A 26,602-nucleotide genomic window follows, 5' to 3' on the forward strand; every position below is an offset into this window, starting at 1 on the left:
AGCAAGCTCAAAAATCCCCATGTGCATGCTCTAGTTATTTTAATGTGTCTGCTCAAGGTGTCTAATGACCTAAGCCAGTCTACAGCATTCTAACAGCAGTCCAAAATGCTGACCTTTCACAGTTTGTTTTTCAAAGAGACATAAGAGCTCGGGATACCATTATGCATAGTGAAAACCATCAATAAACAGACTACCAAATAGTTGAAAATAAAATATGTATACTGTATATTAAAAAAGAGAGATGCAAAAATCCAAAACTACAGCACGAAAAAAAAAAATCTGAAAAAAAGGAAGAAATGGACTAAAAGTCAACAATCAGACAAACAATTATATTAAGAATTGAGGATGCTGCTTTGCTTAAGATTTTACTATTTGTCTTAGAGCATCCATGATGAGATTAGCTTGATAATACTATGGTTTACTGAAACGTTATTTATTCATAATTGTAATCAAAATTTCATTAAATTTAATATACACTGAGAGACAAGAACTGGTCTGAGGAAAAATGTTTTGGGGACAAACAGAAAGTTACAGAGTGAAGGAAACTGGGTGGACCTAGCCTTGATTTCAGCAGTCATGATTCTTTTTTTCTGAGTCCATGTGTATGAATGTGTAGAACAGGAAAACAATCTCTAGTGTCCACATTAAGATGGTAAAGCTTTTTAAGACCTTTTTTAAAATTGTAATCTGATGAGCTTATAAAAGACACAATTGAAGGGTCAGGATTTTGTTTGTCTACAGAGCTCATTAACCATCTATACAATAAAATCACTAAAGTGTATAAGGTATAAAATAAAGGCCTTTAGCTCAGAATGCATCTTCCAAGAGTGCCTGGTTCTCTTTGGAAGTATCCATCTGTTTTGTTTTCCAAAACTACCTCAAAACATAAAATGATAAGGAACTTTTCTTACGGCCATACCAGACAGCACTCTGACAAAAAAAAAAAAAAAAAACCATTTCCTCAAGTACACATGGTTGCTGCAGTAATTTAATGTAATCATGAGTAAACCCAGTGTTTCAATGATAACCACATTCAAAATTCACTACCGCAGCCACCAGCCGTTCAGACACATCATCTGACATCAGTAGAACCTTCATTGAAATGATTCTCATGCACTTGCATGTAAAGTCAACATTTCATTTTGTCTTCCCTGAAACGTACAGTACTGTACAAAAGTCTTAGACCCCCTAATTTTTTTAAATAATTTTTTTTTATATTTAGACTCGGATGTTTATGTGTAATGTATTAAAGTGCTAAACTTTCTTATCACTACAGACAAATTTATACTGTATATGTCATTAAAGAAAGTAATCCATGAAGAAAGAGACCTCTCAAATAAAACCATCAGCAAAGCTATCTGGGATTTTACCTGCAGAGAGAGAAGCAAGTGAAAGGCCTGTAGAAGAATCGTATCAAATTCAGTCAATTTCCATATAAAACTGTGCAGCAATGATAATTGCTCAACCTATGATAATTGACACGAAGGCAAGAAATTTTGATTTGAATTGAATTGACTGATTGAATTGATTTCTGCTCTCTACAGTATTTTTTATAGTTCAAAACTTTACATTTTACTATTTTTCAAAGCATCTTCACTTTACAGAATCTCGTATAAATGACTTTTGTACAGTACTGTGTTTTTTTACAGTCATAATACTCTATCTAAATCCTTTTAATATAGTATTTTCATTCATAATTCCTGCTGATTTCTTAACCAGTGAAATATCCTTATCACAGATTATTCTCTGAAATAATATGACTGAATTCAAATGTTTAAAACATTAACTATTCAGACAAAGACCCGTTTTGAAACAGGTGCAAAGAAGAGTGAACTCGTCTTGCTCACAATAATGAAATAAATAAGAATTTGTCTTCAGACTCACTCACTCTTTTCTGTGTCTTTTCTTTTCAGTGAAAAAAAAATCCACTCTTTGAATAAAGGAGCAAATGAACACAATGCCACACCTCACCTAGGCAAAACTACACTCACATGGTTGTTTGCTTTGCTGTTAGAGATATTTAATTCTTTTTGTTTCGAAAACATCTGAAACAGCATGTGAGGTAGTGAAACAAGTGGATTTGAATTTTCAGTATAAGGCTTGTGAAGTGCCAATGTATCCTTGTCAGGACAATTATGCAATAAGTGGACAGATCATAATGGCCTACACTGCAGTGGTGGCCTCGGTTGATTCGGCAGGCTTGGTTCTGGGTGGAACTGGAATGGGACGTCTTTTACGTTTCACCACTTTCCCACCCTTTTCATTCAGAAGGTCCTGAGCGGCACCCTCCATGTCGCCCACACTGATATTCATGGCTTCTGCCATCTCCTTCTTAGTCACAGCAACAAACTTGGGGTCCTCAGCCAGAGTTTCAAGGCCACCATTTCTTAGTGCCTAGAATTGATGCAAAATGCAGTGGTTTTGGCTCTTTCTGACCAGCTAACACTGATAATTATGTTATTAGGCTGCAGTTTACCTGTTGGATGAGTTTGTCAGTCGCTGGTGAAGATTTTTTTTCACCACATGTAGGATCGTAAGGGAACTGCAAGAGTAAAGAGTAAAACATTGAACCTAAAGACAAAAGCATGTTCACAGTAATAAAGGTTTCTCAAGAGCCCCTGTCATTTAAACAACCATAACACATAAATTACACTGAATATTTTTTTGTGTTTTGAAAGACCCCTGAGCAGGTTACCTGAGTGATGTCAGTCCTCACAGTAAAATCTGACCGGTGTCTGTCTTCAGCGTCTCTATCAGACGAGGATACTCTACTGGGAAGCATACTGACTTCTCCTGTTGGGTACATTTCTTTTCAAACAAGGAGTCTTCAAAGAAGAATTCTTTAACAGCAAATTTGTCCAATGAACATTTGTGGTTTTATATATAATCCATGTTTTCTTTATACTTACTCATATCTTCAAAGGATTGGTCTCTGGTGCCCATAACCAATGGTGACTCTCTTTCAAATATAAAACTGGAAGAGATAAGACAAGAAAAACCTGACAGGTCACTCAGGTAAACAAATGCAATCTTTAGGGTTTTTTGGTGAAAAGCATCTATGCAGTGCTAGGTAGGAGGAGAAATAAATAAGATAGGTGTACCCAGTTTGTTGAATTCCCTGTTCTAACACATCTTAAACACTCTGAGACCTTCTGTGGGTCCAAACACATTCCTTATTCTTGTAACTACATGTAGTTTCACTGAAATTACTGAATAAATAATATTTGTACCTGAATATTATACTGTAAAATGAATAATAAAAACTTAAACAAATACCAATCTGGATCTTTAAGGGGTTAAACCTGTAATTAATAGGTGGGTTGAATTAGGTGTCCTTGAGCAGGAAAAATCACCAAGTCATGCTGGAATATGTAAAGTACTCACTCCTCTGTAAAGTTGGCATTGTTGTTGGTGATGTTTGTTCTGGTTGGCGTTACAGGGAAGAACTCGATGTTGTGGAGGAACACAGAGTCAGGAGGAGACTCCACATCCTCCGGGCGACTCTCAGAGAACTGCAGGGGGCGCTGGCTGGTCTGTGCTGTTGTAGGGCTACTGGGCTCGGATGAAAAGGGGTCTGTGTTGGTCCCAAACAGACCCCCAGTTCTCTGAAGAAGGAAAAAACTTCACTTTGAGAACTAGTTACAGAATTGGGTTATACATGTTCATGCTTTGTGCCCTGTGTTCCTAGGAGAGGCTCCAGATCCACTGTAATCCTAACCAGGATAAAGCGGTTGCCAAAGATAATAAAAGACAAGTAAATGAATGAATGAACTTTTATTTGTGTAATTAGTCCTTATGGACTGTTAAATAAGTAGTGGATAAACACCAGCTGAAAATATAATCATAATACTATTGCTAATGTATATACATATGTACATGCTTATATAGATACATAGATACATACATACGTTTTCATATGTGCATTATTTGTATGTTCTTGCATGTGTCAACTTGCCACTTAGCTTATACCTTATACCCATTGTATATTGTTGTATAATCTATTTACTGTTTGTTACGCACAGTCTTCAGAGATGTCGCCTCTCATTTCACTGCACCTTTATACCAACTATGAATGTGCATGTAACAAATAAAGCTTTTGAATCTTTGAATCTATTTTAAAGCCTGGGATAAATATTTGTGCGTGCTTTCTCTGTGGGCTTTTTTCCCAGCAAAGAAACCACGTTCTCAGAGGTTTACAGGGAGTGCAATGCTCATTAGATTTACTGAAAATTGCTGTTATAATGCAACGGTCACGTTGTTTAATAAGACAAACTTGTGCTTGTTACCCTGTAGATGCCCTCCTCTCCTCCTGCCGTGGCTCTCTCCATCTCATCTTCAGCAATAAGGTCTCCTGAGATGGCCCTGTGGAGCTCGGGGGCAGCCTCCTCCTCAATGGAGCGCAGACCCGCCTGAACAAGAAAGGATAATATTGTGTGTTATACTATAAGTGATGATAAAATGCCAGGATGAGCTACGAGAAGTAAGGGCTAGCATCAAGTGAGCTTCTGAGAACTTCTGAGCACTAATAACAAGAATTAGGTTTGGGATTAAGTGATACCTAAACCTATAATGATGTTATTTGCAAATATCAGTCAAAATAATAACACATTGTTATTATTTGTGATATGACTGTTGTGATTTCTTAACCCATTATAACACGACAGTATCAAAGCATGTTGTACCTGAATCTCAGCTGCTCTTTTTTTGGTAGGCCGGTAACCATAGTACTCTTCCTGACGCTGCATAAACTTACGGAAGTACTCCTGAATCAGGAAGGTGGCGTAGAACTTCCCAACAGTGACCTCATCATCTGTAACCAATCACATCACATCACATATTAATCACAGGCAGGAAACTGTATATGTTTTTAAATCTGTGTGATTACTAAGTCAACACCCAAATGAAATCAATAAAACAGCAGTAGTAGATAGAAGTATTCATAGTAAAGCTTAATATAAATTAAAGGGCAAGCTAGGTAAGGAATGAAACACTTCAGGACATGCTGTTATAGGAAAATAAGCAATAACGCGGTGAGAGCCAGTACCATCCCAAAGCTGATTATCTCCTATAACAGCAAAGGGTTTTGTTCCTTATACCACAGCAATTTTCCAACACTAACAATTTTTAATTTATCATTCAATGACATGTTGGACTGTTTATCTGCTTATAGTTACATTAAATATCGTGGAAGTTAGCTCCTATTAACACTTATGTTATAGCAGCTATAAACTGTTGTTCCTTAACTAGCTTCTCTTTTCTTTTTTTGTACTCTCGCTTAAAAAAATGCAGCTTGAAAACAGAAACGCAAAGACCTCTGTCCTGAAGACTTTCCCACGGCAGAAAATTCACAGATTATTACATAGTGCATCACACAAGTCCTTGTGAATGAGCTGTTACTACAGAAACAATAACATGTTAGTTATGAGTGCATTACCATAAACCTGTGATTTATAGCCAGAACTGTCAGAGCCATACTGTGCAGATGTAATATAACAAGATTTAAACCTAGAACACATGATGTTTACTTTATGCAGGTATTCTTTACCTCCAATAGGTGGAAGGACCTGGTCCAAGAGTTTCATACTGATCCGTTTCCAGATACTCTTAATAATGGCTCTCAACTCTTCGTTAGCCTGCTCAAAGTTGCCTGATAGCCACAAGACACAGAAGAGTCTATAAGACAGTTCTTATCAAAATGTATTGGTTATATTACAATATTACTGTTTTTCCCCAGCATTTCATACCTTCAGTTTTAATCTTCAAAGCCGTTCTGACTAAAGCAAACAATGTGGCGTTGAAGGTGACCGTTCCATCGCTGTTCAGGGGCATGTTCATGGAAATTAATCGCTGCGGACAAAACACAACATGAAATCAAGAAGAAGGTTCAGTCTTTAGAAGACAAGTTGCTCATAGGATTTCCTTCTAATAGCATTAGTATAATTATCATTATACAGGGTGTCTCAAAAGTCTCTATACATAGGGGAAATTAACACATTTTAGCAAAATATCTTCCAAAAATTTTCATACTTAGTTTATATTATATATATATTTTTCAGATAGCCTTCAAGAATGCCTTTGACAAAAGAAGAACATATTGGAGTCATTCTCATGTCTGGATTGGGAAGCTGTCACAAGGTTGTGATGGACATGCGATTTCATGCATAACACCAGATGTGTTAACATCAGTTCATCATGAGTGGGAGAAATGACTCTGTGTGAGTTTACAAAGAAGTGGCAAGCATGTAGAGGATATTTTGTAAATAAAGTTACATTTTGCTAAAAAGTGTTAATTTACCCTATGTATGGAAACTTTTGAGACACCCTGTAGATATAGATACAGCTGATGTTTTACAACTCTACAGTTACAACTTTAATTGGCTTACCTTGCAGGCTGAGCGGTGAGGGCAGAATTTTCCAAATCCCAGTGGTGGCTGGATCCTTCGTAAAAGAGTTACTACATCCAGATGTTTAATTCGCCCCCTTCAAATTGAGAGTGATAACTAACTGTTTGTAGTCATAAAAAGTTTCCAAATATAAAACTCACATAAAAGATCAACTAAATATGTGTGTGACTCACGTTGCCTCAGGATCATATTCTGCCCAGATCTTCTTGAACTCATCCAGATGGTGTGGACCGAGGATCGACCAATCACGGGTCAGGTAGTCAAAGTTGTCCATAATGATGGCCACAAACAAATTGATAATCTGCAGAAGAGGACACAAATTTACTGTTAAGCAATCAACCAAGTTGAGTTCACCAGTCACTTCAGAAGTTTACTGAAAATATAAAATCTGCTACTAATAGCTGAGCTAAAAAAAACATAAATAACAATTTTTTTTAAACAGATGCTTACCAAAAAGGCACACAACATGTTGAAACTCAGAAAGTAAAAGACAGCAAAGTTAGTTCCACAGCTGTACTCCTCTCCAGGACCTGAGCCATGTTCTATTTTCGGATCGCACAGCTTCCCAGACATACAGGCCAGCATGACTTTCGGCCAACCCTCTCCCGTAACACATCTGTAATAGAACCAAGCAATTTGCAATTTGAATCATTTTGCCACATCTGGATCACAGTGATGCCAAGTAGACATCTGACCCACCGGAACAGAAGCAGAATGGCTTGTGGGAATGTCTGGAAGTGGTTGTTACGGTTGATCTCAGTGCCATCCACTAGGGCAATTTTACCAAATACCTGTACAGGAGGAAAGAGACACAGTCAGATCAAGAAGATGGAATGGATGTAGAACTGTAGAGCTTCAGTGATGATGAAGCATGTATAGGAAATTCAGAGAAGCTCACCTGCATCCCTATGACAGCATAGATAAAGAAAAGCATTACTATGATAAGAGCTATATGAGGGAAAGCCTGAAGGAGAGGAAAAAAGAGACAGATACTATTTTAGATTATCATTATTTTCTGTTACAAATCACAATTCTTGAGCATAGTGATTCACACATTGCAGAGATGAGAGAGGAAATTGATTTTAAAATGAATAAATGAATAAATAAAACTTTTGACATAACAAGGCAACTTTCATTAAAGAAACAATAGCAAATGTGTAACAGATGCATACAGAGTTAAATCCTAAAGCCTCTTATTAATGCTAGTCTTCACTAATAATAACATGATGTCAAAGCTGTCAGCTTCTAGCTTTCTAGTGGGTATTTGCAAACTTGATGAAAATGTAAACAGTAAATGTTAGGTAGTTTTCCTAAGTGCACTATGACATGAATGAGTTATATATTGCCTACTATGTAGCCTGTTAGTAAGAGCAGTTTAAGTCAGTAATGTAAGCAACATTCACTTACACAAAATTTACTAATAAATATTCCAATACTGAGAAAATTGTATCAAATTGGCAAAAAAAAAATCTTTGTAATACTGGATAGAGTGGTGTTTGGTGATTCCCACCCCTGTTAGGTAGCATGAAATTAGATAAAATCATTGGTAGTGGATTATATACTTTACTATATAGTTGAAACATACCAGTGAGTGCAAAACCTTTATATTTAATGATATCATCACTAATCATGCCTCCAGTAAAACTGCCACCACCTCTCTTTCTGACCTGGAAGGACTTAATGAAGGTCCACAGCAGGTTGCGAATGCCCTCGGAGCGGTTAAGCAGCTTTATCAGACGCAGGACACGGAAGAGTCGGAAGAAGGTGATTGAGACTCGAGCATTTTCTTCATACTGTGAAGAAGTGGAAATGTAGAATGTAGTCAATATGTCAATAGAGAAATATAAAATCATGAAGCTTTAAACTTGACAAGAATAATAACAGAATATGGGGAAAAATGCCTAAAAGAACTCACAGCAATGGCCTGCATTGGGTTTGCTTCCTGAAAAAAAAAATCAAAAAGATATTGTACATGTTGATAATTTCATAGTGCCTAAGTACTGCACTGTTGATATACAGTACATATTAATAGCACTAAACAGGCAAATGAAATGGTTTGGATAACTAACCTACCTAACTATTTTATGCAGCACTTTTATATCACTGGGCTTTTTATAGATACTTCGCATGCAAAGACTAGGTCAAATAAAACTGCCCTTTTTTTATTTGCCTACCTTTAATGTTACCAACCAGCATGGACAGCGCAAACAGCATTTTTTAAAGGTTAGATTATTACGATGATTTTAACTCTTCGGGTTATATTATTTTATAGCTTACTCTGACTAAGCCGAGATTAGGAGCATTTTTTGTCTTTGTAGAAACACATTAGCTTAACCACTGCAAGCTTGTATACTTTTTTGTTTTTCCTTGCTTTGATTTCTATGTTAAATGGTCAGAGTGTACCAGGGTCAGTAAACCAGCTCACACAGCAAGGCCCATGCAGCGCAGATTGATATTTACAACACAGCCGTGGAGGCAGTACAGTCCACCACTGGACTCCAAAGCAGCCTGGAGAGGAAAAAAAGTGGAATGAATAAGGGATAAAGAAGGTTTAAACTAAAAAAAATGATCAAGAACATTACACCACCCAATGGTGATGGTAAAATCTGAAAAGAACAGAGCATCTAATCTCTGGAGGTCCTTGGTGACATGCAGTGATGATGAATAGACGCGGATAAAGCTGAATTAAACTGCATAACCAGTGGTGGCAAGACAGGTACAGGTACTCGTACTGATAAACAGACTGAATGGGCAAAGTCTGAGCACTGAGAGATGAGTCTGGCCTTGATAAAGCTGGTTATCACATGTGATTTTGGCTTGTATAAGTTTAATATGTAAACATTAACAATAGATATAAACACTGCTGATGTTTGTCTATTTTTTGTCTGTTTTTGCTCTTGTACTTACATCAACCTGACTGAGGACGACGTCTACGATGCTCCCAACCACAATGAGGAAATCAAACACGTTCCAAGGGTCTCCAAAGTAACCCTGCAGAAAGTGTCCAAGAATATGAGCAAATGCTCTCAGGGAGGAAGTAAAGAATATATAACTTTTTTTTGCACAGGAGTTTGCATTACCTTTGCTTTGAAAGCAATAAGTTTGACGATCATCTCAATCGTAAAAAGGACTGTGAAGATGACATTTAGAGTGTCTGACAGTTTGGTTATGTGGTCTGACTGATTACAGTGCTGCATTAGAAGAGACAAAGAAACCACTTAGATAATTAATGTCAGTATTTTGAGAAATGAAATAAAGAAATGTAATAATTATTAGTACTTTCATAGTCAACAGCCAAAGATTGTGATTCATCTTATATGCGTAGTAGAGAAAGCACACACCTGCATTCCCAGACACAATGTGTTGAGTATGATGAGGAAAAACATGAGGTACTCAAAGTAGCAGGAGGTCACCAGGTACCAGAACTGGTACTGGCAAGGGTTCTTAGGGATGTAGCAGCGGAGGGGCCGAGCTTTTAGTGCGTACTGTACACACTGGCGCTAAGGTGGAAAGATCATACAAACCTTATAGATTACAGGAACTAAGGCTAAAACAGCCATCTTTTAAGTAAGGAGAGAAAAAAACCCAAGTGGAGTTATTGTTACTACTCCAAAGTTGATTATTTTCCAATAACATCACATCCCATTGTGTTCTATTATCCTTATATAACAACAATATAGGATACCATCATAATAATCTTTAAGGGTACTTAGCATTGGATCTTTTATAAAGCAATAAAGGAGGACTTGTGTAAGGCTTATGTTGAAAATTGTGAGTATGTAGTATGTGACTGTATTTACATAAAAGAGGTATTTGTATTTGCAATTTTTTATTCTTATCTTGCAAGTTTATATTTATTTTTTACTAACAGCACATTCATGAAGCTCTGAGACCTATTTAAAGAACTGTCCACTGGGAAGTGTGTGTACATAACACTGAGAACTAAGCATTACATCATTTAAAGTAAATTGTAGGCATTTAATCATGTTCCAGTGTCCCACAAAACATAAAAACAAACTGCTTACCTGGTTCTTGTCCAGCTCACAGTTCTTGTACTCTTGCTCTCCCTGCTCTCGGAAAGTGACAATGACAAAGCCGACAAAGATGTTCATCATAAAGAAAGCGATGATAATAATGTAAATGATGAAGAAGACGGAAATGTCCACACGGTTGTTATAAACCGGGCCCTTGTCTTCTGCATCTGAGTCGATAGCTCTATAAAGCAACCTATGGAACAGAAACAAGAGGGGGAATAAAATCAGGTGTCCTTAAAACATCAATACAAAAGCATTGAAAACTGCAAATCGATGAGTTTAACATACATTTCCAGACAATAGAACTGCTGTCTATAGAGGCCATGCCTCGTCCATACTCACTCTGGCCAGCCTTCAAACGTGGAGACGGTGTAGAGTGTGAGCATGGCATTCAGGACATTATCAAAGTTAAAGTCACTGTTGACCCACTCCCGTCGACGGACCTCTATGTCGTGGAGAGTGTTCTGCACATGATGCACATAATTTCCCCTGATAACAACAAACAAAACCCTTGTTAACAGAAAAAGAACCACATTTGAACATTATTTATAATGTCTAGAAGTTTAAAGAACTACAGTTATATACCGTCTTTAAAAAGAATCTGAATATCAGATAAACAAAATATCAATTAAATACAAAAATATCTAGAAACAAGATAAGACCAATGTACTCACTGACACTCCACCTCAGTCAGTTTCAACGGATCTGTACAAGAGTAAAACTTGCCCTAATGAAAAAATAAACATCATAATTACTAACTAATCATTTCCATACATGCAAGGGAATATCTGCCAGGGCAGGTTGTATTTTCATCTCACCTTGAAGAGCTGGACTCCAATGCAAGCGAACATGAAGTTTAAGAGCATAGTCACCAGAATGATATTGCCGATGGTTTTGATGGCCACAAACACACACTGGACCACATGCTACAGAAAGAAAGCAGATTTTTAATCACATATCCAAAGCAAATTTGAATGAACCGCAGATAAAACATGTATTAAAGACTGCATACAAAGCATAAAAGATTGTTTTATGGAATAATCCTTAGTTCAAGATGTACATACCTTTAACCCTTTGGCTCTATTGATGGCCCTTAGTGGCCTCAGAACTCTCAACACCCTGAGAATCTTCACCACAGAGATGGCACTGGACCTGTACAGGGAAAACTCCATACACTCAGCACAGGATATCAGGCAGTAGATAAACAGGACGAACTTGCTCAGATATTAAATGAAATCCCTTAAATGAATATTCATGAAACTGGACTCATGACCTCATACTACCTCTCATCACAATGCATTTAAACAAATGCTAAAATATACATAATGCAATCTTTAATAAAAACAACATCAACAAAAAACATTTCACACTCTCTGGTCACCATCACAGAAAAGTCCCATGATTCACATGTGAAATTTGCATACTGTATGTGCTTTTTAGACACTTCACAATATGTTTCCTACATTTTCACACAGTGTGCTTTTATTTTCACATGTGACGTATATACATGATTAATTTATTTATTCACATTTTCATTTTTCACGTATTGGGCATGTGGATTCATTTTCAGTCTTTTTCACAAGATCACATATTTTTCATATGATGTCCCATATGTTAACTTGAGTTCACATGTGCAATTTCAAGGCATAACATGATGAAAGGCACCTTCACATGGTTTCCACATGTGATCACATATTACTTATATAACCACGTGTAAAATTTATGCGACTTTTTCCATAAGGGTAGTTAGGCAGTGGCTGCTGAGATTAAAGCAAATTCCCCTCAATTTCTCTCAGCCTCACACGTTTGTGACGTGTCAAACATATTAAAGACATGTTCTTTGGTTACTGGAACTTCCAATTTTGTGAAATTTTTCCAACTAGGCACTCTTTTAATGACCTGTTTACCTGTGTACAAAATATAATATCAGTCAGATTTGCTGTATTCAGTTTTGTATTGAAACTGCACAGATCATTGTGGACCTCATAGTGTTAATGGAGATTATGGCTGCAGTCTATAATGGAGAGTATGCTCTACTCCCTCCAAAAGCCATAAGCAGTTAGAATTCTTTTCTATAGCAGTCAAAAGTAATGGTTATTTTGAACACACTGTGACTGTGACACAGTGCTACTGTCACCCATTCAGACATGTAAAAAAAAATTATGAACAGACCAGCTAAGCAGTCTCCTATTATGAGTTTCCTTTACCATTTCCACTTCACATAAGCTGATTTTGTAAAGCAGGCTAATTTCTACATGCAAATAATTACAAATGCATAAGCTACAGCAATTTCCCTCGGGATCTATCTATCTATCTATCTATCTATCTATCTATCTATCTACAGTATGTTATCCAAGGTAACGCTTAAAACACGGAACCTGAATTAGACAGCTCATATGCGATACTTTGCCTATTTCATTCCTTTTAGTTTCAATTTACAAAATATGAATCTCAGGAAAGTGACCATATTGATGTTTCCTTGCATTTCATTACTTCACTTCAGAAATGTGAAGTAATGAAATGCAAGGAAACATCATTTGACATTTGACATGTCACGGCTGCAGTGGATGCTTCTCCATCTATCTATTTATTTATTATTATTATTATTATTATTATTATGTAAATACTTACTCCAACCCCATGGACATGAGGGAAACCACCACAACAATGAGATCCAGAATGTTGAAGGAGTTTCGGCAGAAGGAGCCCTTGTGCAGGAAGGCACCGTACACAGTCATCTAAACCATAACATTCAAGACACACAAGTTAATTTCAGCATAAAGTGTCAGGAAATAATTTTGCATTCATTAAAAGTACTACTCAAATTTGTATAATTCATCAACAGATGTAACTTACCTTAAGGACAATCTCAATGGTGAAGATCGATGTGAAGACAATATCAGCATAAGCCAAGATCTATAAAATAGTCAGGTGTATTTGGTATTAATGGATTTGTCATATATTTCTCATTTTGGTTGAATGCAAATAATAATGTAATACAAGTAAGCTTTGTTTTTTGTTTGTTGGAACCTTATTTCTGAAGGATTTGGGGTCGATGGGATCTTCAGCAGCCAGAGAGATGCTGCTGAGGAGGATGAGGAGAAGGATGAAGTTTGTGAAGGGTGTTGCGTTGATAGCCCTGTGGCACAGCTTACGGAACCTGTCAGTGAAAAACACAGCACACTTACAGACAATGAAACATTTGTTTATTTGCACCCATATGCAAGAATAGAGTGAATATAAGGTGCCTCACGTGTCATTCTTGAAGATGAAGCACAAAAGACAAACTCAAAAGTCTGGCCAACAACTGACAATCTGGTTTTAAGTTCCATTCATCTAGGTGCACGACCTATAGTTATTGTACAATAAGGCACTTCTATTGGTGGATACAACCATTTTTTTGATGATTTTTTCAAACTTATTTTGATGTTGGTTGGCAACTGATGTGTGGTTTAAATTCTACTTAAAATCAACCTGCTATTTTCTAATTACACTGTATGATTTTAGAAACAGCAAACACAGGAAGTGACATTAACGTAATGGTGAATGTATACCAACTTAATAAACTGCTAAAAATAAATAAATGTAAAACCTAACTCAAACCATCTGAAAAAACTGTACACTATAGTATAACCGTGAGGGCTTTTAAGAGAGAAGATTCTAAATTAGAGTCAATAAGATGTTTAGCATGTCAAAACCTTCTTTGATGTGAATAACTTACTTGTTCTGTGGGCCAAAGATGAAGAAGGAGCTGGCTTCAGGCATGGGAACCACCGTCTCTTTAAGCTGAAGATCAGCCATAGGTCTGGGCCTTGGACTGAGAGGGATTTCTGGCTCTTCCTCCTCATCATCACCTGAGCAAAAAAGAGGGTTTGTGGGAAAAAAATCGTCCTGTTAGTTCACAGTTCAGGTCAGTAAGACTGACCTCACTTCTAGAATTAAGCTTATGGACATTGACAGGAATGTCATCAAATTGATATCAAAGCAAAATTAACAATGCCCATTATAAATTTAATATTGCTGATCTTTAGAAAGCACTACCCTGTTTATGGATAGTTCATTATTTTTAACACCATCCCATAAATGATCATAGGAGCATGTGGTTAGTATTTAGCATGACCTTTAATAGTGTTGCTATCCTTGCAAATATACTGATACTTAATTTAGAGCGTCAGCTTAAGCCAGGAAGGGGTTTGAGTGTTTGTGTTGGTTACCTGGAAAATCAGCAGGAGGAAATGGGTCCTTGACTTCTTTTACATTTGATTCAAACTCATCCACTTTAAGCTGCAAGAAACATGCAGTCAGCTCCATAAGTATTTGGACCAATTTTCATAATTTTGCCTCTGCACACCACTACAATAGATTTAAAAAGTGTAGACTTTCAGCTTTAATTCAAGGGGTTTAACAAAAATGCTCAAAAGTAATTGGACAATTGACTGATAAGGAGTTTCATGGCCAGGTATGGCCTGTCACTGTCCAAATACTTAAGAACCTGACTGTACATGGCCAGAAGACAGGAAGATGGGCTCTGTTATGCTGTGTGGTCATTTTCAATTCCATTCAATTCAATTTTATTTGTAGAGGACTTTTAACAAATGACACTGTCACAAAGCAGCTTTACAGAAATCCAGATGTAGACTTAGATCCATAATGTGCAAGCCAGAGGAAACAGCTGCAAAGCATTTCTATCCTAAAGGGAGTAGTCTCTTCCAGGATGACTCCATCCACAGCGCATGAGGGCTTGCTGAATGGTTTGATTAGTAAATCATATGTTAAGGCCTTCACAGTGACCAGATCTCAACACTGAACCTTTAAGGGGATGTTGGACCAAAGTGTTAGACAGCAGCCTCCACCACCGTCATCATGAATACACTAATTGAAGGAATATTTTTGGGAAGGAATATCTTGTATGTGGGGGCCAAATACCTTATTAAAACCTTTTATGTTTGTTTGTCTTTTAATTTGTCATCTGCCTGCATAATGGCCAACACATGGAAGAACATTCAATCACACACCCTATATAATATCCTTGACTTGACATGACTTGACTCCTTGACTTGATCAATAAGTTGAGGAAAATCAGAAATGTCAGTATAGTATTTCACTGTAAGGAAACCTTTATAACAGAGCAGTGTCTCATCAGGTGTTCGTACCTTTGCTGTCGTAGGCATGCCTTCAGCCTTATGTTTGCTCTTGATCACCAGAGTTTTTTCTTCCTCGCTCTTATGTGAATGGGATCCTCTGATGGAAGAAATCAGAAGATTCTACAGAACTTGCATGAAATGCCAACTTTGTAAGACAGAGAAGTGGTACAGTGTCTTAAGTTTCATGGGTAATTAACTGAGTATGCGTACCTCATGAGCTTCTTTCTAGCTTTCTCCTCCTCCCTTTCTTTTTGTGCTGATGAAAGGCTTTCAGCTTCACCTAGGTTATCAACAGCAATGGCCAAGAACACATTCAAGAGGATGACTAACCACAGCTCAGGAAAACAGGCTTTCAAATTTTTCCAACGCTGCCACCTCTAGTGGTGTTTTACATGTACATGACAGATCTAACACAAAAATTCGGAAGGATACAGTTTCCGCAGACATACAGGATGATGAAATAGATGCAGACGAGAATTCCTGGGAAAGTTGGTCCACCATGAGCCATAATACCATTGTACATGATGGAATCCCACTCCTCCCCAGTCAGGACCTGGAAAAAACTTCATTTAGACAGAGTCTAGAGGCCTCCTTTTGATATTATGTTTAAAACCTGTGGAACTCAACGCCGTTTTGCATGAAGCAGGCAAGCCCCATACACAGCATTTTCTATTTGATATTTAATTAAAAGTACTTTCTCTGTTTTGGTATTTCATTTGGTTTTCATTTTACTTTATTTAAAATATTTTAATAGTCTCTAAATTACTTTATTTTTTATTATATTTATTTTGTTCTATTTTATACAGATTTCTCTTTATTCTATACATGTGTACTTTTTTAATCTGTTTGCCTTTATTTTTGCACATATATTATATGTGTGCATAGTATTACATTACTTTGTATCATTTAATTTTTAATACTTGATTGTACAGCATTTTGAGCTACCATATCAACACTCTATAAATTACGTTTATTTTTATTTATTATTATTTTAGTAATAAAAACATGCTGAGTAATAATGCACCTGGAAGACACTAATGAGAGCCTGTGGGAAGTTGTCGAAGTTGCTGCGCTGCAAGGGCCTGTCAGGGAAGTTGAATTTGCCTCCAAACACTTGCATGCCCAGGAGTGAGAAGATAACAATGAAGAGGAAGAGCAGGAGGAGTAGGGAGGCGATGGAACGGATTGAGTTTATCAATGAGGCCACAAGGCTGCTCAGAGATCTCCAGTACCTGAGAGACAAAAAACAAACAGTAGTAACCTTAGATATGATTTGACCTACAAAATGTTAGATTCAGGTGAATTACTGTTTTTTAACAACTTTGTCTCAGAAGAATTTGTTATTGTGTCAAAGTTTAGTAGTAAGTCTGAATTTTTTAGCATTATTTAAATCTAATAGTGTCCTCAGAGGGATCACTTACTTTGTAACCTTCATCAGACGTAGGAGTCGAATACACCTCATCACAGAGATACCCAGTGATGTCATCACATTTGCTGAGACCAGGATGATCTCCAATACGCCCACAGTAACAACGAAACAGTCAAAACGGTTAAAGATCGACATGAAGTACATTCGTGGGCCAAAAGCGTACATCTTCATGACCATCTCGATTGCAAAACAGGTGAGCAGGATCTTGTTGACGGTATCTGTGGGATCAAAAACATGGAACGCAAACTTAATGGGTTTGAAAATCCTAGATTCCATCAGTCTTTTGGCTTCCCACAAAACATTTGCCTTCCCAGGACAGACCTTGAAACTGGGTCATCCATTCAGACTGGGGGTGATGTTCTGAGGCAATGGCGAGAGTGTTGAGTAACACGACAAGGATCACCAGCCAGTAGAACACCTTGGACTTCACCCAGACAGTACACTTCCTCCGTAAGATGCGGTTGTAGCGACGAGCAAGGCGACTAGAAATCAGATTGTGAAAGTAATAATAATAATAATAATAATAATAATAATAATAATAATAATAATAATAATAATAATAATAATAAAAGCTTCTTTTAGCACACTTACAAGTAATACACTACGCGGTTTAAACCCTCTGTTTCATAAAGGCTTTCTGTCTCCGAACCACTGTCCTTTAGAGGAAGAAGACCTGTTGACAAAATGAGCATGGTCATAAACTTGCACAAGTTGACTTTTTAATAGCCATGAGCACAATGGCAGCACAGACACAAATATAAATTGATGTAATGCAATGGAAACTCAGATCTGAGGAAACGCAGCACCTATAGGTTCTAATAAATATATATTCTGAGTACCTAATCCTTCCTGATCAGCATCCAGAATTTCAGCATGTGTAATCCATTCCATGTAACCTTTCAGATCTTCATCCATCTGCTCTCGCTCTCGTAACTTCTGGTACTCCCCTCTGGACCTACATTTCTCTCTCTCCTTAGTAAACTCCCTACAGAGAGGATGGAAGCACATGAATGAAACAAACTACATAGTATAGGACACTAAACAATAGTTCAGTTTGTAAGTAGTTAAATTATGAACTTCTTGATTCACAGTACATAAAGTCAGACTTATGGATTGTGGATTTCATAAAAGGGAATCTCCAACTATAGAAAGCTAGCCTGTCAGATCAGGAAGCATATTGCATGTAGCTGTAGGGGGGTAGGGCTATGTAGGAGCTTCTAACAAATAAAGTGGATTATTAATTACCCACTGAGGACGCCAAGAACCAGGTTGAGGACAAAAAAAGAGCCGAGCAGAATCAAAGACACAAAGTAGACCCATGGCCATTCGTTGCCAATAGCATCATTAACCTGAAGGACAACATAAGCTGTGCTTTACTTTTAAACCAATACATCAGTAGAAATTATGATTATTCTATTATAGATTATTATAGAGTTTTTTTTAAAAAGAAATATTGATGAAGTATCCACACTTACCCAGTAAAGCACATTAGTCCAGCTCTCCATTGTGATACACTGGAACACTGTGAGCATGGCAAAGCCAAAATTATCAAAATGGGTGATGCCCCAGTTGGGTCCTGGCCATCCAGACCTGCATTCTGTGCTGTTGATGGTGCAGCGGCGGCCATTTCCAGCCTCTGCACAAGGTGATGCTGCTTCATTCTCCCTTAAGGCAATAATGTCTATGACACAAGACAAGACGGACCGTCATAAAAATGCCTAATATTAATTCAGTGTGACAAAATATCCCCATTATTATTAGAGATTATTAGAGAGGATTAATAGTTATTAATCAGTATAGTAACACTTTCTGTGAAGGGAAGGTCTTATTTATAATCATCTATAAATCCATTCATATCATATGCTATGATTCACAAGGTATTATACACATTATATATTAAAACACATTTATACCCACTTTATAGCTATATTTCCCTTACAACATTTACATTCACATTTTCATTTATGGCATTTGGCAGATGCCCTTATCCAGAGCGACTTACAGAATTGCTATCAATAAATACATTCAAATACTGGTTCACTAGGTCATGGACTAAGATTACTATCAGTATAAGTAGTGTTCATAAGGCATTATAACATTAATACCAAAGAAAATGAGCCCATTTGTGTAGTGCATCATGCAATGTATCTTAATTTTTTTTATTAATTTCCTAGACATTGTCATATCTTACTACAAAACTGGGGTTGAATTTCTTTGAGTGTTTTCATAAATATGTTATAAATACCACTTATAATGCCTTCTGTTAACAATTTATAAATGCATTAAAAACAGTGCTATAAACTGTAATGCCTTTTTAAAGTATAACTATAACAGTGTATATAATGTCTTCTGAATGCATTATAACATGCTATGTAATATTCATAGGTTGATATATACGTATAAAGCCTACATATATAGTACTGCCATCAGGGTAATTCATCTAATCCAAGCAACAGAAGACAGCAGTAAATAAAAGGCCTGGGCCCTACCTGTGCCTTCGTAGTAACAAGTCTTGTGCATCTTGCATTTGAACAGCTCCAAACCCATTATAGCATAAAGGGTGACCAGGAAGAAGACAAGCAGAGCAATGTGGAATAGAGGCAGCATAGCTTTCAAAACAGAGTTCATAACCACCTGCAAGCCTGGAGAGGAGCAACAAGTTGAAACAAATGACTCCACGGTGGGTTTAAATTGGAGCAGCATGATAATGTGGGAAGCTCTTACTGGGAACTCCAGAGACAAGACGAAGTGGTCGGAGGACTCGAAAGGCTCGGAGAGCTTTCATATCAAACCCTCCTCCTTTTTCTGTGGTGACACCGGCTATTTTATTGATGGTGTCAACTGCCAGGGTAAAGAGCCTGAAGACAGTAAAAAGATCGCATTGTTATCAGAAAAACTGTAACAAGAGATCATGGAAACTAGAATCACGGAAACTAGAACCAATTGGCCAATAAAAACAGCACATGGAATTTAGTAGCTTAAATAACATATATAGAATAACATTTAGTATTTATTTTTTATTATATGAAAGCTCAAATTATAGGTCATCAAAATGTTTGTTAGAACATATAGTGCATCCTTCCACAGGTATTTATGTATATATTAAAATGAAGCAAGATCAGGCATTGTTTTAAGGGGGATGCTTTAGTCCATTTTAATGAAAGGCATTGAAATGTAAAGATCAGGGACCAGATTCGTCTCACCCCATGAACACGATGACAAAGTCCAGTATGTTCCAACAGTTCCGTAAATATGCGCCTTCATGAAATAAGAACCCATATGCTACTATCTTCAGGAAGCATTCCAGAGTGAAAATGAGCAAAAATACATACTCCAGGCTCTCCTGCAGAACAACATATAGCCTTGTCAGATGAATATTCCATTTTATATAACACATCTAATGTACTTACAGTACTGAAATAGAAAAGAGGGGTTTTAGTGTAAACAACACTGAACGTGTGCAGGGTGCATCGTTTTTACTAGTTAATTCAGTCATATCATATATATCTCATATCTTGTCACGTATATGCACCAGCATTAACCAGTGGTTTCAGCGAAATATGTTTGTAACCAAATATGAATATACTATAGGCAATGAACAGATAATAACAATGCAGATATGAATAGGAGTTGCACTGTGCTTTTCGTGTGATTTCTTTTTAGAAAGCTTGTCAGAAAGATTCACATTCAAGGTGTGAGATATGAAGTTTGTGGGACAAAGAAAGATTTATTAACATGAACATGAAAATGAATGTACATGGGTGTTTAGTAGCTGCCTGGATTATGTCAGAGGGTTTAAATTAGGCTGCTAGTTTGTTTTGGGAAATAGAACCAACTAAATTTGGTAGAAAATATCACGGGCAGCTACAGCCAAATATAACTTCTTTATTGGGAATGAGATTAAAAACATTTCCCATGAACATCTGTAGTTGATTGACCAGTTATGAACTTGAATGATGAGATTGAGGAACTGTCAGAATTCAAAGACCATATTGACAGTGGAGCCATTTTACCTCTGTTTTTTTCCAGTGCTTTCCAGCATATCTGGGACATAGTAGTACCAGTAGTAGTAGCAGTAGTAGTAGTATATATATATATATATATAGTCACAACAGTTTTATATATAAAACATGGTCTGGTTTAGGCCATGCCCAGCGGTTTAAATAAGAATACAGATTTGAATAATTGGAGCAATAAACAGATACAGATACAGATACAGTATGTTTTTCTCTGTTGTCGCGATACTGTGGTAAAGATGAGGCAAAAGCTCAGGGCCTTGTAAAGTGGCCATGCAGTGCCTGTTTATGCTCTAACACCGGTAACACCAGTGACTATTACACTGCTGATTTAAAGACTAATGTTCCACTGTTCCACACTGTTGTGATCTGCAAACTAGAGAGGGGAACTCATTTGCACAATTGTACAGGGGGAATTCATTTGCAGTCAATTGCTCCCTCATTCATTTTACATAGAAATTATACAGAGCTTATGTATGTCCAAACAATGGAACCCCTGCTTGTTTCGCATAGAAGGAATAGGAAATGGCAATTTCCATTCAAGTATACACAGAGTTATTCTTAATTTCTTAATCCATCTTTAAGTACAACTATGCTAAAACAACATTATATTAAATTTTCAGGAAGAGGTACTCTGTAATTCCTACTACTGAACTGCTAGAAATTTAAAATCCTAACCATTTTAAACCTGAACCTGAAGGTTGTGGGTTCGAGTCTCAGGTCCGGCAGGGATTGTGGGTGGGGGGAGTGAATGACCAGCGCTCTCTTCCACCCTCAATACCACGACTGGGGTGAGACCCTTGAGCAAGGCACCAACCCCCAACACCGAACCCCCAACTCCCCGAGCGCCGCAGCAAAAAAGGCTGCCCACTGCTCCGGGTGTGTGTTCACTACCGTGTGTGTGCACTTGGATGGGTTAAATGCAGAGCACAAATTCCTAGTATGGGTCACCATACTTGGCCACAAGTCACTTCACTTTCACTTTCATTTGAACGTGCAAATATTCTCATATCAGCCTTATACAAGCACAAATCTCCCACGCTACAGTAATTCATTTATGGCATATCAATTGTTAAAAACACTGCAGAAATTCAACCAAGCTACATCGGTTTAGAGAGTTGATCTGGGCCCGAGGCTGTAACACCCAGCACTCAGCTTGAGTTTCCTGATGTACATCTGAGGAATGGCCAGGCTACAAGTTAATGTCATAGCTGGGGGCAAATAGACAGTAACTGTAGAAATCAAAACACGCATTAGAGTCATCTGAAACACAACACTCTGTTAAGTAACATACTATTAGAGATCTGAGAATATGACTGAGCATACTCAGCTAGACAGCGGATGAGATTCAGATACTTAAATAGGAGCTTGAGTGAAACATTGAATTTTGTTGATTATACGTTGTAAATTCCTTCTTATGTGTTTTCTGATTATGATTGATTACTTTTATCATCAACACATTTGTGCATTAGTTATTTTTTAAAAATCCATATTCTTTACTTAAAATCGCATGTCTTATGAATTTTGACTTTTTCTAAATATCACATATTAAAAAGTACATGGATTGTGTAAAAGTAGCATGAGCGAAAAAAAGGATAACATTTTATACCTGAAATAAAACAAAATCTTCCACCGAGGTTATAAACAAAAACTGTTAACATTCAGGTGGAAAATATTTTGAATTAAAATAAGATTTTGTTTTATGATCGAAAATTTTTGAACAATTTTTGAACATCCAATTAAAAATTGTTTTAAAAAAAGCTAAGGTGTTCATTGGAGTCACAGAATTGAAGACATTTTTTTTTTATTTTGTTTTAAAAGTTTATAAAGATTGATCAGAGACATGCTGCATTGAGACATACCGCATAATTTGTTATGTTAAATTACAGTAATGCTTTCAAGTGATTTAGAGGAGATTTACAACTTATATTTTCCTAAAAACAGCCTTAAATTGACAATTGACATCCAAGTGTGGATGCTATGCATGAAAGGAGTATTAACAGAGTATTAACATACTCTGACACAAGTACAAGATTAAAAAGCTATAGACATAACAGCATAAGGTACAATACGGCTCTGTAAATAGGAAAAGGTTGTTATAACTATCAACTAGACCTTCTAAAATGGCAATATGAGATATAAACTCCACACGAGTTTGAAACATCATTTAAAAATACTCCCCTAGATGTTTGCATGTATCTTTGAACCTCACACTCATTCCCGTGGATTGCAAAGCCTTGGCTTCATGATCACTGCTAGTCCTGACACAGGGTCTAAATATAAAGTCAAGGATGAAAAACAGTACCAACGCCAGTCACTGAGCTTTAGTTTCAGAGTCTAAACTTCTTACAGACTCACATACAATATAAGGAGGTCACAGAAACAACTGTATCAAGCTCACACATATGAGGTGGATAATGTCCGAATCATTATTTATTAGTGTAGATGGTTAATAGAAATTATATTATCATGTTCGTCTGAATGACCAAAAGCAAAGAACTGTCACAACCGTCCTACTACATTCAAGATTCTTTGAATGGTTAATGGTTCTAGCTTTCTAAATGGAAACCCTACATTGTACAGTTTTAGATTACAGTACTACATTTATGGCATTTGGCAGACATCCTTATCCAGAGCAACTTACATTTATCTCATTTACACAGTGCTGGGATTTGAACTCGCAACCGTCCTAGCAGTAGTAGGAACATCTTAACCACTGTGTTACCACTGCCACTAGCACAAGGGTAGTCTACTGGTGGACCGCGGTCTGGATACGGACCCAGCAAAGTACAATATTTCAGAGGACTAAACCAAGCACTCAAAAAATACTGCAGCAGAACTGATCAATGTATGAAAAAAAACAAACTACCCATTTGTTCAGCAACTTCAATATTTTAAACATGCACTATCCTAGCTTCTGTACAACAACAGAGGTCTCATCTATTGAGAGTCCACAGCACTAGTCAAAAGTGGTGACGTGAAGTACTGATATGAAACAAAACATAACCATTTCAAACTGATGTGTCTTATTTATAGCCATGAGCTACTCACTAATGGGTAAGCACTAAAAGGTAACTGCTGTCACTATTCAGCCATGTTAGTTACATATTAAGCTAAATTTGATGTAGTTGGACCTGCACAAATTTTCATTGAGGACCCCTGCCCTAAAATGACAAATTGTTTTCTTTCTTTCTTTAATTCTACACTCTTAAAACAGGAGTAATACAATACTTTAGGTAATTAGGTTTGCAATGTTTGTCAAAGTGTACCATTTGGATTTTAAGCCAAACAGCATGTTAGATACATGAATACACATAAATGATAACCACAATAAACTAATAATTTGTCCTACATTATCTTGGGTAAATACTGCCAAATGAAAATTAAAAAAAAAAAAACATTGGGCTTCTATTAGTTTAGGCAACATCTGGAGCTGTTACTCACCAAGGTGGAGTTGGTGGCGTTGGTGTCGTCCTCTGGCATTGGGAGAAACACAGCCAGAGCCACACAGTTAGCAAAGATAGTGAGTAGAATAATGATCTCAAAGGGCCTGGTGGAGATTGTTCAGGAAAATACTGGCCAAGCATGATAAAAACAATCACAATATAACTTTTAGACTTTTAGTAAATTAGACTTCTAGTCTAATCTATATTTTTCCACCTTCCACAAATGTAGACAACCAGGCAAGGCAGGTTTGGCATCCAACTTTTGCTTCTCAAATTTCTCACTGGAATTATAAGCTAACATAGTAAACAAGTCATTAATTAAACCCTAATTAGCACACTGCAAAACAAACTTCCTTCAATTTGCTTAAACACTTATTTAAAATTCTGTCTTGTTGGCCATCAGATCTTGAGCTCTTCCAGCATTTAATAATGGAAAGAGAAAACTACAGCTCTCTCAAACCAAAGGCCAGGTAAATATTAAAGAAGGCTCCATGTACAAGTAAACTTCGTATTGAATCATTGGTGGTTTGAGGCAGATGACTTCTTAAATGACCGCCAATATTTCCTTAAATTGTTTGTCATGGCAGTGGCCATATTAAGATTGTTAGCTGCACTGTTTAAATGGATTTGCTTGAACCCTTGAAACTCTTTCCACGAAACAGTTCATCAATCCACCATACAGCGGTGTACAAGTCAGTATGGCACGGTCAGCATGAGTCTGCTTTTGAGAGAGAGAGAGAAAGCGAGAGAGAGAGAGAGAGAGAGCATTCCTGCCAGCAGACTGCAGCACCTCAGAATTTCCCTGCCAGCTCAGCATCATGTCCAGCGTAAGTGATCTCACACAACAGCTGCATGCACCCAGAATATTGTCAAACCATTCAAATGCACTTATTACTTATTAAACATGTCTCTATATCGTCTACTATACGCATCAAAGCAACTACAAGTTACCTTACATGAGAGTGAATATCTGTAGGGACCTATAATACATTATCAATAATATTCAGATCTTAATATCTTTAATATTTTCTGCAGGTAGGGCCTAGGAAATGGTGTCTTGTTTTGTTTTTGTTTTTTTACTATCAGCTTTCAATGTGGCCATTTTTTTAAATGAACAGAAGGCATTAATAAATTGATTACATTTTATTTAAGCTGATGAACAATATGATATATTTTTTATATATACAGCTCTCTCCATGTCTAAAGCCACATATTTGTCAGCTGATCATTTAGCACACAATTAAGAAGCTCTATTGATCAAAGTTAACAGTCTCTTACTAATGTAAGCTTACCACCTTGGACAGTGAAAAGACCTGAGCTAATATTTCCATTTAACCATGATGGAGTCTCATGGATAACAAAAGCTTAACACATTCACTCAGGCTATTAATGGATTTCAATACTTAGGAGAAAAAATCCCCACCTGTGCTCATCACTGCAGGAATAGGCAACAGAGTTTCTCATAGATCCACAATAGGTAAGCAGCTGATAGCTCTGGCTATTTATTCCCGGTAGCAGTGGTAATCTTAATCTGGTTAATCTGGATAATCTGGGTACTACTACAGGATATTCATCTGTATGTGTCTCTTCCATCATAAACTGCCACTCACCATCAAGGTCTATCTCACCTTTTCATGAAAAAGCAAGGTATGAATGTGCATGTGTGTTTGAAGGATACTTCCACTCCACAATGTTAATGCAGGTCTTGCGGAAGGGGTTTTTGAGAGTGAAGAAGAAGAGGGAGCGAGCAGGCCGAGGGTTTCCTCCAGTGGCCTGCAGTTTCTTCAGCTTCTCCCGCTGCTTCCTCTTTAGCTCCTCTTCGTTCATGATGAACGAGGCAAGGGCTGGCCCTCCGCCCGAATCCATTTTGGAATCCAAAGAAAAATACCAAGTAGTCAAACAGCTAGTTACAAAAACCCCAACTTTACAATCCTTTGGTCTCTTAGATGTCCATGTGAGACCTTCACAACTCCTCCACCTCCTCTACCCTCTGTCCTGTTCGAGCTCTCCCTCTCGCTCTGGAAAGGCCTCTCTTCGCTCCTTGGCCCTGGCCCCTGCTTGGAAAAGTACACCAAGCAAGGAGAAATTAGAGAAGCGCAGGGCATTTGGGAGCAGTTGGCCTGTGTCAG

The 26,602-nt window shown here is 37.2% G+C and overlaps 1 protein-coding gene across 1 annotated transcript; it reads right to left on the reverse strand.

Annotated features, from left to right (window-relative positions):
* cacna1sb (calcium channel, voltage-dependent, L type, alpha 1S subunit, b) lies at positions 1-26,513 on the reverse strand. Its single transcript, XM_026914158.3, has 45 exons — positions 26,152-26,513; positions 24,472-24,577; positions 20,215-20,354; positions 19,736-19,869; positions 19,501-19,653; positions 18,487-18,692; positions 18,257-18,360; positions 17,851-17,996; positions 17,603-17,684; positions 17,333-17,493; positions 17,004-17,229; positions 16,607-16,814; positions 16,015-16,135; positions 15,793-15,907; positions 15,592-15,679; positions 14,653-14,722; positions 14,160-14,292; positions 13,469-13,598; positions 13,295-13,354; positions 13,070-13,176; positions 11,503-11,590; positions 11,257-11,364; positions 11,113-11,165; positions 10,781-10,927; positions 10,430-10,631; positions 9,746-9,904; positions 9,485-9,595; positions 9,312-9,395; positions 8,865-8,912; positions 8,320-8,346; positions 8,072-8,197; positions 7,303-7,368; positions 7,104-7,195; positions 6,855-7,020; positions 6,578-6,705; positions 6,384-6,480; positions 5,745-5,847; positions 5,546-5,647; positions 4,683-4,810; positions 4,287-4,409; positions 3,385-3,605; positions 2,910-2,974; positions 2,696-2,793; positions 2,477-2,542; positions 1-2,394 (listed from the first exon to the last, which is right to left on the reverse strand). Exons 1-45 carry the CDS (start codon positions 26,337-26,339, stop codon positions 2,164-2,166), a joined length of 5,517 nt encoding a protein of 1,838 aa, XP_026769959.1. The 5' UTR covers positions 26,340-26,513; the 3' UTR covers positions 1-2,163.
* Between the last annotated feature and the right edge of the window lie 89 nt (positions 26,514-26,602).

This window comes from Pangasianodon hypophthalmus, chromosome 8 (assembly GCF_027358585.1).
Source record: "Pangasianodon hypophthalmus isolate fPanHyp1 chromosome 8, fPanHyp1.pri, whole genome shotgun sequence".
NCBI lineage: Eukaryota > Metazoa > Chordata > Actinopteri > Siluriformes > Pangasiidae > Pangasianodon > Pangasianodon hypophthalmus.